Source organism: Elephas maximus, chromosome 12, assembly GCF_024166365.1.
Source record: "Elephas maximus indicus isolate mEleMax1 chromosome 12, mEleMax1 primary haplotype, whole genome shotgun sequence".
Classification (NCBI taxonomy): domain Eukaryota; kingdom Metazoa; phylum Chordata; class Mammalia; order Proboscidea; family Elephantidae; genus Elephas; species Elephas maximus.
In genome coordinates, this window is record NC_064830.1 from 98093874 (window position 1) to 98113003 (window position 19130).

A 19130-nucleotide genomic window follows, 5' to 3' on the forward strand; every position below is an offset into this window, starting at 1 on the left:
AAAGGTACATTTTCATTCTAATTTTTTAAAGTTTAGTATTTATTTTTCAACACTTGTAATACGTTTATGTTTTGATTAACTGTGTGATAATAATTATTGTAATGAATGTGCAACTCAGAGTAATTTTTTTTAACACTTAGAACCTTAAAGGAAATTTTTTTTTTCCACTAATATAGTTAACAATTTTATTGTGAGGTATCTGTTGTAAGCATGATTCTATGTATTTATTTAAAATCGATTGATTGTGCTTAGGTGAAAGTTTACAAGTCAGTCTCTCTTACAAAAAGTTATACACACCTTGCTATGTACTCCTAGCTGCTCTGCTCCTAATGAGACAGTGCACTCCTCCTCTTCATCCTGTATTCCCTCTGTCCATTCAACCAGCTCCTGTCCCCCTCTGTCTTCTCATCTTGCCTCCAGACAGGAGTCGCCCACATAGTCTTATGTGTCTACTTAAGCCAAGAAGCTTAGTCCTCACCAGTATCATTATCTATCTTACAGTCCAGTCCAATCCCTGTCTGGAGAGTTGGCTTTGGAAATGGTTCAAAGGAAATTTTTTTTTAAAGTTGAATTTATATACAGTTTTATTTCAGACAACTATGATAGCAAATGAAAAATATCTTTCACACTGGGGAGGCCAGCACAACTTATCCAGAAAAAGAGAAAAATATACATGTATCTTGCAGGCCTGAATATATTATTATAATATAAAATTCTGAGGGGGAAATAGATTTGATAGCAAGTTCAAAGGGTAAAAAAGAACAATATGAAAGTTCTATCTTTAAAAAAAAACTCATTTTTAATGGATAATGGGTTTCTTTTATAATTATTTATAATGTATATATATATTTAATTTGTGGTTGTCAAAATCATAATTTACATTTCATTGGCTACATTAAAAAGAGTAGTGTAACAGTTTTATTTTAAAATGGCAAAATATGCAACATACCGTTACTGGATATGCAGCTGTTCAAACTTATTAAAAAAAAAAAAAAACTTGCTGAAAGCGAAGGGGACTTGAAGCACTTACTGATGAAGATCAAAGTATACAGCCTTCAGTATGGACTATACCTCAACATAAAGAAAACAAAACTCCTCACAACAGGACAATAAGCAACATCATGATAAATGGAGGAAAGATTGAAGTTGTCAAGGGTTTCATTTTGCTTGGATCCGCAATCAACACCCATGGAAGCAGCAGTCAAGAAATCAAAGGACACATTGCACTGGGCAAATCTGCTGCAAAAGACCTCTTTAAAATGTTGAAAAACAACGATATTGCCTTGAAGACTAAGGTGCACCTGACCCATGCCATGGTGTTTTCAATTGCGTCACGTGCATGTGAAAGCTGGACTAAGAATAAGGAACACCAAAGAAGAATTGACTCCTTTGAATTGTGGTGTTGGAGAAGAATATACCGTGGACTGCTAAAAGCATGAACAAATCTCTCTTGGAAGAAGTACATTTTTAGAAGCAAGGATGATGAGACTATGCCTCATATACTTTGGACATGTTATCAGGAGGGATCAGTCCCTGGAGAAGGACTTAGTAAAGTAGAGGGTCAGCAAAAAACAGGGAGAACCTCAATGAGATGGATTGACACAGTGGCTGCAACAATGGGCTTAAGCATAACAAGGATTGTGAGGATGGCGCAGGATCAGGCAGTGTTTTGTTCTGTTGTACATGGGGTCACTATGAGTCAGAACCAACTTGATGCCACTTAACAACAACAACAAACTTATAATAAAAAATATTTTGTTGTCAACTTGAAAATAGAGGCAGAAGTCTTTTTGTGCTGCTTTTTCCATTAGTAATTTTACTTGTTAACTTGAAACACATCATGCAAAACCCACAGAAGACAAAACACTGGTGGTTGTACTGAAGCAAGACTGAGCAAGCGTCTTGTCTATGAGCCATTAAAATAAAGTAGAAGCTTCACTCCCATTTCACCGGCAACTTGATCGGAAGCAATGGGGTTATTCTGATGCAAGTGTGGTTTGGGTAGATGTGATGAATTATGTTCTGTTAAGGGAGGGCTTCAGACATAGATGTGTTTGTTATCAAGGATTTATCATATTTTTCATCATTTGTTTCAAGACAAAAAACCTGTCTAAAATCTCATGGTATTTTTTCAAATTACTCTTTCATCTGCTTTCTCCAGTAAGCACCTTCAGCTGTCATATGTTAACCTTCATGAGACCTTTCTAAGTCTCAAATTGAAAAATATGAATACTTTATGAAAATAGTAGCTGTTTTCTACCTGAAATTGAGCCCCCATATTTTCCTCCTTTGGTGTCAGTTATGAAAATAACTAACTCGGTAGAGAGCAAATACTAGAAATTCGCCTTTCCCAGCTTTGACTAAAATAGCATTTCTTTGCTGCTTGTTTTACAAATAGCACAATGAATTCTGGTGAGTTTTAAATGTTATAATATTCATATTGACGCTTATATCCACATTTAGTCACAGGAGACTACATTGGCAAATGGATAACAAAAAACCAAACCCGTTGCCGTCAAGTCGATTCCGACTCATAGGGACCCTATAGGACAGAGTAGAACTGCCCCGTAGGGTTTCCAGTGGGCAGCTGGTAGATGTGAACTGCTGACCTTTTGGTTAGTAACCAAGCTCTTAACCTTTGTACCACCAGGGCTCCTGGCAAATGGATAGTAGTTCAATAATTAAATGCTGGTTTGGATAGATGTCTTAGGGAGATTTGTATCCGTTCTCCCCACAACCCCCAGAAAACATTTACTCTAAATTATTTTCTACTTTGGGATTAAAAAAAAAAATTGTAATTATATACAAACTATATGTAGGTGTAAGTTGTAAGTATAACAAGGATTGTGAGGATGGTGCAGGACCGGGCAGTGTTTCCTTCTGTTGTACATAGGGTCAGTATGAGTTGGAATTGTTTTGACAGCACCTAACAACAAATATATATATATATATATATATATATATATATAAAAAATCATTGTGATAACAAGAGGATTAATTGGTTACTCCAAACCTCTGAAAATCTTAGTCTGCATACATGACCTGTCTCTGTGGTTCAATTTCTGTGACAGTGTAACAATAGAAAATTTGATGGATGTTTATTTTTTTTTATTCTATTAAAAAAAAAAAGGCATGGTTGAGGAAAAAGTTACTTTTTTCTTAAGCCTTAAAAAAGGCAAAAACTATTCACAATATCAATAAAAGGTCGTTAACTACCTGGGAATAACCTTTATAAGAAATGAGTAAAACCTATATGAAGAAAAATAACAAAACCACACCATGAGATATAAAAGAAGATCTTGGATAGGTAGTCTAAATATTGTAAAAATGCCAGTTCTTTGAAATTATTGTAGAAGTTTAAGCTAATTTCAGTAAAAATCCTAATGAGTTTTTTTTGGAGCAAATGTGATCGATGAAACGGTTCTAAAACTCATCTAGAAATATAAACAGAAAAGAATACTGTCCTAGTCATCTAGTGCTGCTATAACAGAAATACCACAGGTGGATGGCTTTAGCAAACAGAAGTGTATTCTCTCACAGTTCAGTAGGCTAGAAGTCTGAATTCAGAGCATCAGCTTCAGGGGAAGGCTTTGTCTGTTGACTCTGGAGGAAGGTCCCTGTCATCAATCTTCCCTGGTTTTGGAGCTTCTCAGCACAGGAACCTTGGGTCTTCTGGAGCTCTGCTCCCAGTGCTGCTTTCTTAGTGGTATGAGATTCCCCTGTCTCTTTGCTTGTTTCTGTCTTTTATATCTCAAAAGAGATTGGCTTAATATACAATCTAATCTTGTAGATCTCATCACCATAACTGCCACTAATCCATCTTGTCCACTTCTTAGAAATAGGATGTATAACACATAGGAAAATCACATCAGATGACAAAATGGTGGACAATCACACAGTACTGGGACTCATGGCCCGGCTAAGTTGACAGACATTTTTGGGGGACACAATTCAATCAATGACAAATACCAACAAATTTTCAAAGCTCTAAGTGTATAATAAGGAGAATTTTTCCCTTCCAGGAGTTAAAGTATATTAAAAAGCTGTAATAATTAACATTTATCGGTATAAAAATATACAGAAATGCTCCAGAAGAGAGTTTTGAACCAGACCATAAAAAAAAAAGCTATACATAAAAACATCATAGATAACCAAATGAGCATTCAAACCTAGCGGTAAGATAGTTTTTTTGGGGGAAAAACATTCAAAATAGATTATCATTTTACAGCAAACACCAAAATAAACCAAAATAAATTTCAGATATATTGAAGGGTTAAAAAATTAAACCATAAGAAAATACATGGAATATTTGAATGGTCTTTAAAAGTCCAAGGATGAAGTATAAAAGCATTGGAAAAACTCACCTAAAACATCATAGTCATACAAAATTTTACAACGTCTCAATGCTCAAATAATTATTACAAAGGAAATAACAACCCCGGAAAATATTTGCAATAAATCAGACACATATGTGTCTAACATCCTGGGATCCTCTATAAACAATGCCTGGGACAAAGGTTTTCATCAGGTAGTGTATTTGAAAATGTAATGCCAGGCAGCAACAGTATAGGATAGGGGCGATGAAACAGGGAAGGAGGAAAAACTAATACTAATGCATTATTAAGTTGGTGAACTTTATAGTTCCTACTGGGAACATCTGAGGAATCTTATATTATGCATTTCAAAACTGTCTACCCCAAAGGTGAAAGAAGACGATATTTATCAGTTCCCATGCTTTTTATGCTCAGTTGATGAACAATAGTCCCATGCCTTAACCCTCATTTATGGTTAGCAAAGCATGATTATAGAACTAAAAATTCTAGCTGTGGTGCTAGAGAATTCTACTTAGCCACTGTGCCAGCAACGCTCCAACTAGATAATAGGCAAGTGTTAACTTTGGTGAGAGGAAAGACAACATGCAGTATAGGGGAAGTCAGCACAACTTGACCAAGGCAAAGACACAGAAGCTTTCTAGACACAGCTAAACACCTTGAGGGACCGAGTTCCTGGGGCTGAGTCTTGGGGACTGTGGTTTTGGGGGGCATCTAAGTCAGTTGGCATAACATAGTTCATAAAGGAAATGTTCTACACCCTACTTTTGTGAGCAGAGTCTGGGGTCTTAAAAGCTTGTGAGCGGCCATCTAAAATACATCTGTTGGTCCTATTATGTTCAGAGCAAAAGAGAATGAAGAAAACCAAAGACACAAGGAAAGTATCAGTCCAAAGGATGATGGCTGACATGAACCACACCCTCTGGAGCCTAAGCCCAGAAGAACTGCATGGTATCTAGCTACCACCAACAACAGCTCTGACAAGTCACAATAGAGGCTTCTGGATAGAGTGGGAGAAAAATGTAGAATAAAATTCAAATTCACAGACACACAAAGACCAGACTTACTGGTCTGACAGAGACTGGAGGGACCCCCAAGACTATGGCCCCCGGACACCCTGCTAACTCAGAATTGAAACCTCTCCTCAGGTCCGCCTTTCACCCAAAGATTACACAGGTATGTAAGATGGTAACCCGTGAGAGGAATGTGCTTCTTAGTTCAATCAAGTATATGAGACCAAATGGCAACACCTGTCCAAAAGCAAAGACTCAAGACATGAAGGCACTGGAAACCTGGATAAATGGACATGGGTAACTAGAGGTGCAGAGGGAAAGGGGATAGTGCTGACACATTGCGGGGATTCAACCAATGTCACAAAAACAATTTGTGTATAAACTTTGAATGAGAAACTAACTTCTGTGCTATAAACTTTCACCTAAAACATAGTAAAATTAAAAATAAACATGCAAAAAAGAATCTACAGAAAATTGGTTGTTGTTGTTAGGTGCCATCAAGTTGGTTCCGTCTCATAGCTACCCCATGTACAGCAGAATGAAACACTGCCGGGTCCTGTGCCATCCTTTCAATTGTTGTTATAGTTGAACCCACTGTTGCAGCATCTGTGTTGATCCATCTTGTTGGGGGTCTTGCTCTTACTTGCCAACCCGCTACCAGCTATGATGTCCTTCTTTAGGGACTAGTGCCTCCTAATAACATGTCCAAAGGTCCAAAGTACATGAGATGAAGTCTCACCATCCTCCCTTACAAGGAACACTATACTTTTTCCAAGACAGATTTGTTTAATCTTTTGGCAGTGCATGGTATATTCACTGTTCCTTGCCAACAGCATAAATCAAAGGCGTCAATTCTTCGGTCTTACTTATTCGTTTTCCAGCTTTCGCATGGTTATTAGGTGATTGGAAATACCATGGCTTGAGTCTGGTGCATCTTAATCTTTAAAGTGACAGCTTTGCTTTTAAACACTTTAAAGACGTCTTTTGCAGCAAATTTGCCCAATACAATGCGTCATTCGATTTCCTGATGCTGTTTCCGTGGGCATTGAACATGGACCCAAGTAAAATGAAATCGTTGACAACCTCAGCATTTTTTCCATTGATTATGATGTTGCTTATTGGTCCAGCTGTGAGGATTTTTGTTTATTTTATATTGAGGTGTAATCCATACTGAAGGCTGTGGTTTTTGATCTTCATCAGCAAGTGCTTTAAGTTCACTTTCTGCAAGCAAGGTTGTGTCATCTGCATATCAGATATTGGGGGTTGTTAATGAGACTTTCTGCAATCCTGATGTTGCATTCTTCTTTGTGTAGTCCAGCTTTTTGGGTTATTTGCTCAGCATACAGATTGAATAAGTATGGTGAAAGGATATAACTCTGACGCATACCTTTCCTGACTTTAAACCATGCAGTATCCCCTTGCTCTGTTTGGACATCTGCCTCTTGGTCTATGTACAGGTTCCTCTTGAGCACAGTTAAGTGTTCTGGAATTCCTTTTCTTAGCAATGTTATCCATAATGTGTTATGATCCACACTGTTGAATGCCTTTGCATAGTCAATAAAACACAGGTAAACATCTTTCTAGTATTCTCTGCTTTCAGCCGTGATTCATCTGACATCAGCCCTCATTCCATGTCCTCTTCTGAATCCGGCTTGAACTTCTAGCAGTTTCCTGTCGATGTACTGCTGCAACTGCTTTTGAATGATGTCTAGCAATATTTTTTCTTCCATATGATGTTAATGCGATTGTCAATAATTTCTGCATTCTGTTGGATTACTTTTTTTTTTGGAATGTGTACAAATATAGATCTCTTCCAGTCAGTTGACCAAGAAGCCATCTTCCAAATTTCTTGACATAGATGAGTGAGCATCTCCAGCACTGTATCCGTTTGTTGAAACATCTCAATTTGTATTTCATCAATTCCTGGAATCTTGTTTTTCACCAGTGTTTTCAGTGTACGTTGGACTTCTTCCTTCAGTACCATCAGCTCTTGGTCATATGCTACCTCCTGAGATGGTTGAACATCGACCAACTCTTTTTGGTACAGTGACTCTATGTATTCCTTCCATCTTCTTTTGATGTTTCCTGCGTCATTTGGTATTTTGCCCGTAGAACTGAAGGCTTGAATTTTTTCTCAGTTCTTTCAGCTGGAGAAATGCTGAGAGTGTTTCTTCTCTTTTGGTTTTCTAACTCCAAGTCTTTGCACGTTTCATTGTAATAATTTGCTTCGTCTTCTTGAGCCACTCTTTGAAATCTGTTCAGCTCTTTTACTTCATCATTTCTTCCACTAGCTTTAGTTACTCTGCATATAAGAGCAAGTTTCAGAATCTCTTCTTACATACATTTTGGTGTTTTCTTTCTTTATAAAAACAAATGATTACTGGACATATGAAAGATAAAAAATCAATTGTATTTTTATTTACTTATAATAATCAAATAAAAATAGAAATTTTTAAATGACAATTTCTGATAGGATCAAAAATTTGAAATCTTCCTACTCTTCATTTATCAATTATCTTATCATTTCACATTTGCAATAGTAGAAAATCTACTATCTGACTATTTTTCATATTAATGATGTACATCTGGCAGCAACGATTGTCAAGGTGATAAGTGATGGTAAGGCTGGCTGTGATTGTTACAGTTATGTGTCAGCTTGCCTGGGACATTTCCTGAGTTGTTTGGCCATCATATAATGATATAATTTGCCAGTTATATAATGATGTAGTCATTCTCCATTTTGTGATTTAAAGTTGTAATCCTCCATTTTTTCACAACACCAATTTTTGCCTAACAACGAGATCTTTGGAACCTAATCTTGTTGATAAGTGAGGAGTGGATGTAGCTAGGTATAAATCTGGTTAAAGATGAGCAAGATCTCTACTCTCAAACCTACAAAACATTATTGAGTGAAATTAAAGAAAATCTAAATAAATGGAGAGAGAGTTTTTTATGGATTAGTAGACTCTGTGTTGTAAAGATATCAGTTCACCCCAAATTAACATATAGATTTTAATCTTATCCAAAAATACAGCAGGTTTTTTTTTTTTTTAAGTTGTGGGCTGATTCTAAAATTCATATGGAAATTCAAAGAGCCAAGAATTACTAAGGCAGTTTTGAAGAAGAAATACAAAGCCGTAAGCACTTACACTACTTTAGGTTAAGACCCACTGTACATTTATGGGGTCCTTTTTTTTAATGGAGTAGTGGTTAAGACCTGCAGGTGCTAACCAAAGGGTCGACAGTTCAAATCCACCAGGTGCTCCTTGGAAACTCTATGGGGGTGGCTCTATTCTGTTCTATACGGTCACTATGAGTCGGAAGGTACTCGAAGGCAGTGGGTTTGTTTTTTTTTTGTTTTGTTTTGGTCGCACAGGGTTAACAACTAGGCTGCTAACCAAAAGGTCGGCAGCTTGAATCCACCAGGCTGCTCCTTGGAAACCTGATGAGGCAGTTCTACTCTGTCATATAGGTTTGATATGAGTTGGAATCAACTCGGTGGCAATGGGGTTGGTATTTTTGGTTGGTACATTTGTAGTAATCTGTGTTATTGGCACAAGAACCAACAAATTGATCAGTGCAACCAAATAGAGAGCCCAGAAGTAGAACTACACATATGGAGCTATTTATTATCAAATGATACCTCAGTAAGTAGGGAAAAGGATAGTCTAGATAGTCTTTTATCATCAGTAATGATGAAATTTATTTATTTGGATATCTGATCAGGAAAAGATGTGTTTGGATAAAATTTTCTCAAATCGTACACAAAAAAACAACGCTAGATGGATTGCTGTTTTAAGTGTGGGAAGTAAAACGATAAAAGTGTTCAGTCAAAAACAATAGGAGAACATCTTAGTCACCTTAGAGTAGGCAGAAAACTGTGGTGGCATAGTGGTTAAGAGCTATGGCTGCTAACCAAAAGGCCGGCAGTTCGAATCCACCAGGTGCGCCTTGGAAACCCTACAGGGCAGTTCTTCTCTGTCATATAGGGCCAGTATGAGTCGGAATTGACTGGAAGGCAGTGGGTTTGGTTTTGGTTTAGGAGTAGGCAAAACTGGTCTTATATTGGACTCAGGTGTTAACAAAAAAGAAATAATTTTTATTGTACTGTATTAAAATTAACAATTAACGTTCCTCAAAAACTCATTGCCATTGACTTGTTCTGGGCTCATAGCCACCCTATAGGACAGAATAGAACTGCCCTGTAGGGTTTTCAAAGCTGTCATCTTTAAGAAAGCTGACTGCCACATCTTTCTCCTGAGGGGTGCCTTGTGAGTTTGAACCACCAACCTTATAGTTAGCAGCTGAATGCTTAACCACTACCCCCTAGGGCTCCATTGTTCTTCAAAACACTCACTTAAAAGAATGAAAGGACAAACCACAGAAGCTTTTGCAAGACAAAGGACTTACATTTAGAATATGTAAAGAACTACAAGTTAATTAAAAAAAAAAAGTTAAACACTCTATCTCTACCTTCATGGGCAAAAAATTTGAGCAGGCACATTACAAAAGTGTACAGTATATCCGAACTGCAAATAACTATATGAAAAGGTTAAGCTTTTGAGTCAGGGAAATGCAAATTAAAACTACAAGGAATGACCACACTAATCTGTATGGTAATTAATTGGTGACAAATGCTTCCAAATGAGAGGAATAGAAGCATTTTGTTTCTAATTCATTTATATACTTAGTAGTTTGGGTTCTCCTCTCATTGTGTCTTGTGATAAAAACTGGCATTTCTCCTCATATTTTAACCCTGATGGAGTGATCCCAAACTTTATGTCCATCAAGAACCTGGCAATATAAAAATTAAGTAAAATGAGAAGGAATAAAAGATTTTTAGCTCTAAAACTCAATGTCCTCTTTCCTAAAGGTTTTCTGAAACTCCATTCTTACTGACTTGGGAGATCATTTTCTCCTAATAGCAGATTTTACAGGTGATTCCAGTTGTGTGTTCTGTGTGTCTCTAAATGTGAGTTTCCCCCTGGTTTGATAAGGAAACATGGAAATTCATGGAGAATACATGCTTTCAAAAACAATTTTTATAGGAAAACCACATGAATCAAAATTCCAGAAGAAGGTTTGTAGGAACATTTCAAAGTTAATGCTTGAAACTGTGGATTGGGTTCTGTAAGTCTGAATAAAGTTTAAATGTAGTTACTCATGGTGTTGTGTTTGTAAGAGGGTTGTGGAAACTAAGAATCTAACTGGTCCCTTGTTGTTGTTGTTAGTTACTGTTATATTCCAAAACAGCTGCTACAAATTCTGTAGATCCTTAGCCCATCTTCCGCAGAAGCCGGCTTATTGCCCTTCTCTATTTAATATAAATTTTGAATGAAATACTATACAGATTAAAGGTCTTTTACACACAGAAATGTCCACATTGGCTAGCTTCCATCTTTACTATACTCTTTACTTTAACTCCATACTTATTATTTTAACCCTTATGAAAGGATTCAAAACATAACACTCAGTTATCCAGTGTCATGACATATTGGTGAGCTAGACACACCCTGAGTTTTTTGTATGTAAATGTAAGTCTGGATTTTTCGTTTCACTATTTTGCTTGAGGAAAAAGCTATAGGCTCATTTCACTTTTATTATTGTGTTTTAAAATCTCGTATAGGAACTTTATAAAAATAAAATTGAAAACAATTATCATATTATCCTAAAAAAAGCATTAAGCGTAGTTCTAGGAAGGACGTAAATAATTTACAGCCTTTTTGTTTGTTTGTTTAACCCTTTTCTGACTCTAGGTGAAGAATGGGCTTGGGGTTGGAAAACAGAAGCTTGTTATTGAACTTGATTGTTTATCTTCATGCAAAATAGATGTTTTCATGTCAATGTAAAATTCAAAGTTTGTCTCTTATCTGGAGGGGTATAAAATGCATGTTAACAGATATCATATTTAAAAAACAACTTACATCTAGTTTTAAGGGATATGAAAATACTTTCTTATCAATTGAATTGTGTTCCTTGACCACAGAAAGATAGGTACAGAATTTCTCTTCTGCGTGGAAGATGTGGTTTCACTGGCCTGAGCCACGGTCAGTTTCTGTAGGCCCACAGACAGTCATTGTACTGAACTGTTGTCCCAAAGAAGTGCTCGATAGTAACTATTCTAAAACTAAACTGTACTTTGTCATTTTCTAAAATTTTAGGGGTTCATTTTCAGAAAAACTCCTTATAGTAGGTTAATTTGTCCAAATTTATTTGGACTTACCAACTATCGATTCTTAGTGGTTTACCAGGAAGCTATCTTTCTTAAAAAAGAGATGATTCAACTGGGTATTATTTAGGGATTTTAGTGACCATGGTGAGTACCTAGTAACTTAATTCTTTTTTCAGCCAGTATTGTATTGGCTATGTTCAATGGTGTAGGATTTTGGAATACTGTATCAGTTCGGGAACTCTGGTGGTACAGTGGTTAAGAGCTATGGCTGCTAACCAAAAGGTCCGCAGTTTGAATCCACCAGCTGCTCCTTGGAAGCCCTATGGGGCAGTTCTTCTCTGTCCTCTAGGGTCGCTATGATTCAAAATCGTCTCAAAGGCAATGGGTTTGGGTTTTTTTGTTTGTCATCAGAATTCTTTATTACAAGCCACAGAAACAAACTCTTGGTTAAACTGAAAAGGACGTTGTTGAATGGATGTTGAGACTCTCCCAGAAACACTAGACATACTGGAGATTGGGCAGGATCAAGATGAGGCTTGTCCAGTAGACCAAAATCCCCTTACAGAGTCAGTCCATGGGCATCCTGTTGCTGACACCATAGTGCACTGGGCATCCCTTCTTGAGCTACTGCCATAGTTGGCCCTGAACTTACTCACACCACCCCGCTGTCCCATGAACCACTGTACCCCGTCCACTGCATCCCCACCATCGCCATCCCCACCACCACCACCACCACCACCTGAATGAGGTTTCTGCTAGCCCTGTTACTTCGCATCCCCAGCTGCAGGTTTAGATATTCAGAGTCCAGTTGGCCATGCTGTGTCGCATACCTGCATGCATAGTGGCAGAGGTCTGGGAATACTTGGGAGTGGCCTTTGCGGCCTTTAATTTACATAAGCTTTGCCTCCGCCAAGACCCACAGAGTGGAGAATCCCACAGAGTAAGAGAGTAGTTCTGATCCCAGGCTAACAAAAATGCCCAGTGCCAACTCCAGGGGCTGGTCAAGTAATTGTTCCTATGCTGAAATGCACCGAGAGCTGCTTTCTAGAGAAATTCTGGCCTCCTTCCATTCCGAGTGCAGTTCAGAACTGAAGTTTTCTTCTCCTCAGCAGAAATGGACATTTGTACATTTGATTTGGTTGGAGTTTTGTGTTCGATTTTCTCTAATTTGCTGTTTCTGATAAAGAACTACCCCTGGAAAGTGTTGTTAGTCTAGTAGAATTTTGCCTTGATACTGTGAATACAAACATTTCCTGCTGTGTTTATTGGAAATAGGAGCAGCCTTTTTCTATATTTCAGTGGCATATGGTGCGAAGATTTTATCATAGTTTCTTATAAAGTGCCAGGAAACTTTCTCTGCTTAAAAGTGTGTGTTTATAAACAATAGGCTTACAATGAATATTCCCATCTGTTAGGTAAACATAATTTGTGTAGGAATTCCGGTAGTAGGTGGAGACTTTGTAGCCTTTTTGTGTATTTTTCCCTGGTGAGACATTAGACTGAGAGATGGCAGAGACAGCTTGTGCCCAGTACTCAATTTTGTATCTGCTTCTGTCTGTTGTTTGAAAGCAGTGCTATTTTTGTGAATTGATACATAGAATTACTGTAGAAATTCTTAAGAATTTAAAATCTATTGAAGATATTGCAAAAAAAGGATGAATAACTATTTATAAATATGGTTATTTTGCAATAATAAAACTCTCCCTGATGTTTTTCAAGCATGTACTCCGATGACTTGTGGTATTTCTTTTCCAAAACCTTGCTGACTTTGTTTTAACCTAATCTCAAAGCTCGTCTTTACTGTAATTACAGCATATAGTAATCAAGACTTCGCATCTTCTCGTCTTGATTTGTAATCTGAATAAATTGATGCTTTGTGTTCAGTTTGATATTATTCTGATTATCTCCACTAATTAATTTTTTTTGTTTGAGATGAGCCATTCCTTATATTTTATAAAATTTTGAAGATTAAAACTCAGCAATATTATTTTTTTCTTTCCATAAAAGATTTTATTAATTCTGCCATAGGATCTCAAAAAGGTTAACAGAGGGAAAACATACTTTGATTAATATTTGCTTAATGCAGAATTACCACTGTTGTCCAAATGTTTTATTCACTTAAAAATTATGCTGATCTATTCTTTTTTTCAGGTTGACTAATTGGACATACTTGAATAAAAAGATGAGCAATTAGTTGGACATAAGTGATTTCAAGGCGTGCTCAGGAAATGAGCAAATAAAGCCTACTAGACATTTTGCCTTCTACCTGACATTTTTTAAGTTTCTCTGGTTTTACTTTGTAAGAGCAAGCATTTTTAAATTGTAGATAACGTTTACCAGAACATCTTTCTTGTAACGGTTAGTAGCATCACCACGTTTTCCTGTTTTGGAAAACAGGCTACCATTTGAGTGGGTTTTAGCTCTATGTTATTCTCTCCAATGATGAAAGCAGTCCCATGCATAAGCAGAATCCAGGCCTCATGCCTTCCCACTTTTGCCCTCGATTTGTGTGCGAATGTGGCCCAGGCACTGGTGAACACACCATCTCAGGCGACTTAGAGGTGTGGGCTTAGGGACAGTAATACTCACTTCAAGTGATCATTGATCATATCTGCTTGTTTCTGGAGTTTAAAAAAAATCTAATTCTATGAAACTGTCAGTAAGCTGGAAACAGAGCTTTTTAGGCAAACTGTCTTCTAACTACTTTTTTTCTATGAAAGCTAACTAAAGTTTTTAGACAGGCATTGATTTGAAGGATGACTATTGGTAGGCATAAAAAAACCAAAACCAAACCTGTCGCCTTCGAGTCAAGTCCAACTCATAGCAACTCTAAAACAGAGTAGAACTGCCCAATAGGGTTTCCAAGGCTGTAATCTTTATTGGAGCGGATTGCCAGGTCTTCTCCCGAGGAATGGCTGGTGGGTTTGAACCACCGACCTTTCAGTGAGCAGCTGAGCATTTAACCACTATGCCACCAGGGCTCCTTTGTAAGCATAAAAAAACAAAAAAACAATCCCAGTGCCGTCGAGTCAAGTCCGACTCATAGCGACCCTATAGGACAGAGTAGAACTGCCCCATAGATTTTCCAAGGAGCGCCTGGCGGATTCGAACTGCCGACCTTTTGGTTAGCAGCCATAGCACTTAACCACTATGCCACCAGGGTTTCCCTTGTAAGCATAGGAGTGGGAAATACAAATGAAATGACTTTTCAGTCATCTGAGATAATATTAAAAGTTAATATAAGGACACATGTGAAGAAGTAAAAAAGGGAAATGTGTAAGCAGAGAGAGTTGGGTCACAATGTTATTGCTTTCTTTGCCTTAGTGACATCTAAATCTCATCCTTAAAGTATTATTTGAACTTTTATATAAAGTGAACTGTTATGTTTAGACTTTATTGCCAGTTCTAGGAACAATTTTTGGAAATTCTGAAGCTCTACAGAGATAGAGGAGTCCCTGGGTGGTGCAAATGGTGAACACACTTGGCTGCTAACCAAAAGGTTGGAGGAGGTTCAGGTCCATCCAGAGACACCTTGGAAGGAAGGCCTGGTGATCTATTTCTAATAAACTAGCCATTGAAAGCCCTGTGGAACACAGTTCAACTCTGATACACAAGGGGTCACCAGGAGTCTGAGTCAAATTGATGGCCAACTAGTTAACAGAGATAGAGTTATAAATAATTATTGATTGGAAGGTCTAGCTTAAATATAATGACTTTCAATTATTTAACATTTCTCATTCGTTCAGCCAGTAGTGAGTGATGTCTACGATATACACTGTACTGTGCTAGGCACCAAGAACACAGTGACGAATAAAGTAGTAAGTATTAGTCTAGCAGGGGAGACAGATACTGATTAAATAATATCACAAACAAATTGCCCCAGCAGTAGGTTCCTTGGCCAGGGATGGGTGGTATAGATGTTAGCTTACAAAGTAACATAGTGTCGAGCATGTACTAGATGAGATGCTGGTGCTGGTTCGGTGCTGATTTTGATATGTAGCCACTAACTCTTCTCCTTTGTATCTGGCAGGTATATCATTCCATCTTTACAGAGGCCGGACGCTGGGTTTTACCGCTGTGTGGCGCGAAACAGAATGGGAGCGCTCTTGCAAAGAAAATCAGAAGTCCAAGTCGCATGTATGTGTACACTAAACAGACCTCCAAATGTTAAATAACAGAAAGAAAGTATCTGTGAGGAGCTAATGAAAATCACTTCTAACCATTGTAAATAAGTTGAGATTTTATCTTTGATTCTATCTGGAACAGAATAATTGCTAAGTAAAAATTGGTTGCAATAGGTAAGTAAGCAGGTAATTTGGCTGATTACATGATGGAGCTAATGAGGCAAATGCCACTTTTTTTTAATTCAGCAGATTAAGGGCCCTCCAAAGCACTGTGGAACGTTAAAAAAAAAGTGAAGAAGACACCCTGCGTTTTATGAATCAGTTAGCTGCTCTTCCCTTTTATTGCATTCAGATTCAAAATGCTTTCAAAATAAAAATTAAACTCATTTAGATAAAATTTCATCAATTCGTAATCCGTTCTTTCCAACTATGATTGCTTCGAAGTCCTTTAGCTGAATAACTCAAGTGAACAGATAGTAAATGTCCTGGATAGTAGTAACGTTATACTTCATTCTTGAGTAGGCAGATCCATTCTGGAAAATGAAACTTACAGAAGTCATTGTACCAGATATCAGAATGCGGGGAGGTTGAATTTCATTGTACCATATTTTTTTCACAAATAGTGTACCCACGTAAATAACACACTCACACGTATAATGCGTGGGAATGGTGAAATTAGGTAAAGCAGTTCTGGCATAGTGCAGTTGGCAAAAGAAGCACGATGTACCTGTTATTGGCATAAAAATATGGTGGTCTTTAGGGGAAATAGAGGAGGGAACTTGGTCTATGCACAGCACTTAACCCTTTTTCTAGTCCAAAACCCAGGAAAGGTAGCACCTAGCTAAAATGAACTGTCTGCTTTATTATATTTTGAATTTACTACCAAAATGCCTCTTCATTTAAAAGTGAACAACAAAAAAAGTGTTATGAAATTTTAAATTATATTTTAATGTTTCATAATGAGTTTTGGAGAACTCTGCAGAGCTCCTAAATTTGGCTGTACTATTCAGGGATTGCAGTATTTTCTCATTTGCCACTTTGTTGCCAGTTAAGGCCTGCCATTTTCTGAGTTCCTATTTAAATTAAATTCCTTCATTTTTGGCATGGATTCTTTACTATAATTTTATGTTTCTCTTTAAAATATTTAATTATGTATATTTATTTATGTATAATACATAAATACATATAAAAGAGTACATGTACATTTTACCATAGTTATAAAACATGACACTTCATCTTTTATCACACACTTCTTAGAATTCAACCTTAATTCAGAAATGATTCAGGGTTTCCTATTCTACTTCACAATAGGAGCATCTATGTACAGTTATAAGCTAATAATGTTCAAAGCCAAATACTTTTAGAAGTCATAATTTCACACAAAAATGGTACACAAACTCCCTAAGAAGGGAATTTTTTTTTTTATATATATATAAAATAAGATCATTTCTAGGCATGTAGTTACTAATGACTGAGTACTGGTGCTATATGTGGTTTAATGATTTTTTTAAAACCATTAAAGCTTTAAATTTTCCTGAATTGTGTTGGTTAAGCCATTCAACTAAATTTGTCTGCGGAATAATTCACAACTTTTATTCAACTGGATAATTGAAAACATAATTAACAAAAACTGCAGATCAATACCCAAAACATATCTGAATATGTTAACAGCTTGAAATTAATTAGAACATATTAAATTCTGGTTTACAAAATTGTTTTAGACTTTTTCTTAATTGTTTATATTCTTGTTTCTCTTTATTTCCAGCTCTTAGATTTTCTCTTAACTCTTTTTTCCTTCCTTTTGATAATAAATCTCACTTTACTTTAAAATAGCCACAGATACTTTTCTAACCTGTTTCATTAGTTTCTTTTCTTCTCAAATATTAAGCACTCCTTGTCAAATAGAAAATAATTTCATTTTAATTAAAAATCTATTGATAATAGAGTTCTTCTTTGTAGCATTCCAAATTTATATGATTTAGACAAAAATATAGTGTTTTATGCCATATCTATGAGTATGCAAGGAGCCCTGGTGGTGCAATGGTTAAGCACTCAGCTGTTAACCAAAAGATCAGTGGTTCAAATCTGCCAGCGGCTCCACAGGAAAAAAGAACTGGTGTTGTGCTCCCATAAAGGTTACAGTCTAGGAAGCCCTGTGGGGCAGTTCTAGTTTGTCACATTTGGTCTGTACGAGTCAGAATCAGCTTGATGGCACGCAGCTACAACAACAACTATGTACGTGCACATTTATCTGCACCTGATTATAAAAAAAAAAAAAAAAATTTTTTTTTTTTATTATAATGTGACATTTTCTCAAAAATTTCACAAATGTTACTAGTTTATAAATTAGCTACTTATTCCTACATTCTAATTGGTGCTTTTTTTCCCCCCTTTGACCCCGTTTTAAAAAAATGTTGTTAGCCAGTAGAACAAAGACTGGAACAAAACCTAGCTGTCCCAAATGAAGTCAGCCATAGGGAGGTGGTAGACCCTGCTAAAAGCGTATCAGTGGTTAGAAAATATTGCTCCCAAAGAATCTGTTAAGCAGACAGTCACCTCAAAAACAAAGGGAAGGAGAAAGCGAGCGAACAAGCGTGGCCACAGGGCAGCAGGAATAACTTTAAAAGGTTTAGGAGCTGGGAGATGTCTCCAAGCGTTTTATCACAGTTTCTGTGAACACTGCCTCTCGTACAGCACTAGAATGCTTCTCGACAGTTTATTTCCATGTTAAAATCAGCTTCAAACATGGCATTGTGTTGTTGCAGCAGGACAAAGACCACGTGTTCAGCTGATTAATGCATGTCTGGGGTACCCGGGAGGCGTTGGCTCTGCCTCATGCATCACTTCCCACCCGGATCTGCACCAATCAGCACCGCAGCTCAGTCTGTCTCATCTTATTGCTTCACTATGGCACCGTCAGTGACTTCGCTGTAAAATATAGGTGTTCCATCTTGAACCCTCTCCAGAAAGATTTTTCTAAATCTTTATAAGGTCTAATTTTTCTCTGCAGATATGGGGAATTTCATGGATACAGACGAGAGGAAAACGGTTTCTCAAGGGCACGCAGCAGTTCTAAACTTGCCCCACATCAGCAGCTGCCCCAGACCCCAGGTGACTTGGTTTCGAGAAGGGCACAAGATTATTCCAAGCAACAGAATGTAAGTTGCTCCAGAATTTAAAGTTAAAAAATACAACTAATTATACTATTGTTAACATAATGAAGTGTATCAATTAGGCTTTTTTCTTTTTCTTTTTAACATGTCATTGTTTTGGTGAAAGTTTACACAGCAAATAAGTTTCCCATTCAAAAGTGTGTACACGACTTGTTTGGTGACATTGATCACAAACCCCTGAATATGTCACCACTCTCCCCCTTCATCCTTGGGTTCTCCATGTCCATTCACCCTGCTTCCCTGCCCCTGCCATCCTTCTGAACTTTGCTTTTAGGCAAATGCTGCCCTTATGGTCTTGTATAGTTGATTTTTGTGAA

At 37.1% G+C, this 19130-nt stretch overlaps 1 protein-coding gene across 4 annotated transcripts in view; it reads left to right on the top strand.

Moving 5' to 3' along the window:
• SDK1 (sidekick cell adhesion molecule 1) overlaps positions 1-19130 on the top strand; it is a 1136389-nt gene that overhangs the window by 374175 nt on the left and 743084 nt on the right. For all 4 annotated transcript variants that reach the window (XM_049902716.1, XM_049902719.1, XM_049902717.1 and 1 more), the window contains exons 3-4: positions 15547-15653; positions 18651-18798. In XM_049902716.1, the coding sequence (XP_049758673.1) occupies positions 15547-15653; positions 18651-18798 (255 nt within the window). The remainder of the gene's footprint in view (positions 1-15546; positions 15654-18650; positions 18799-19130) is intronic.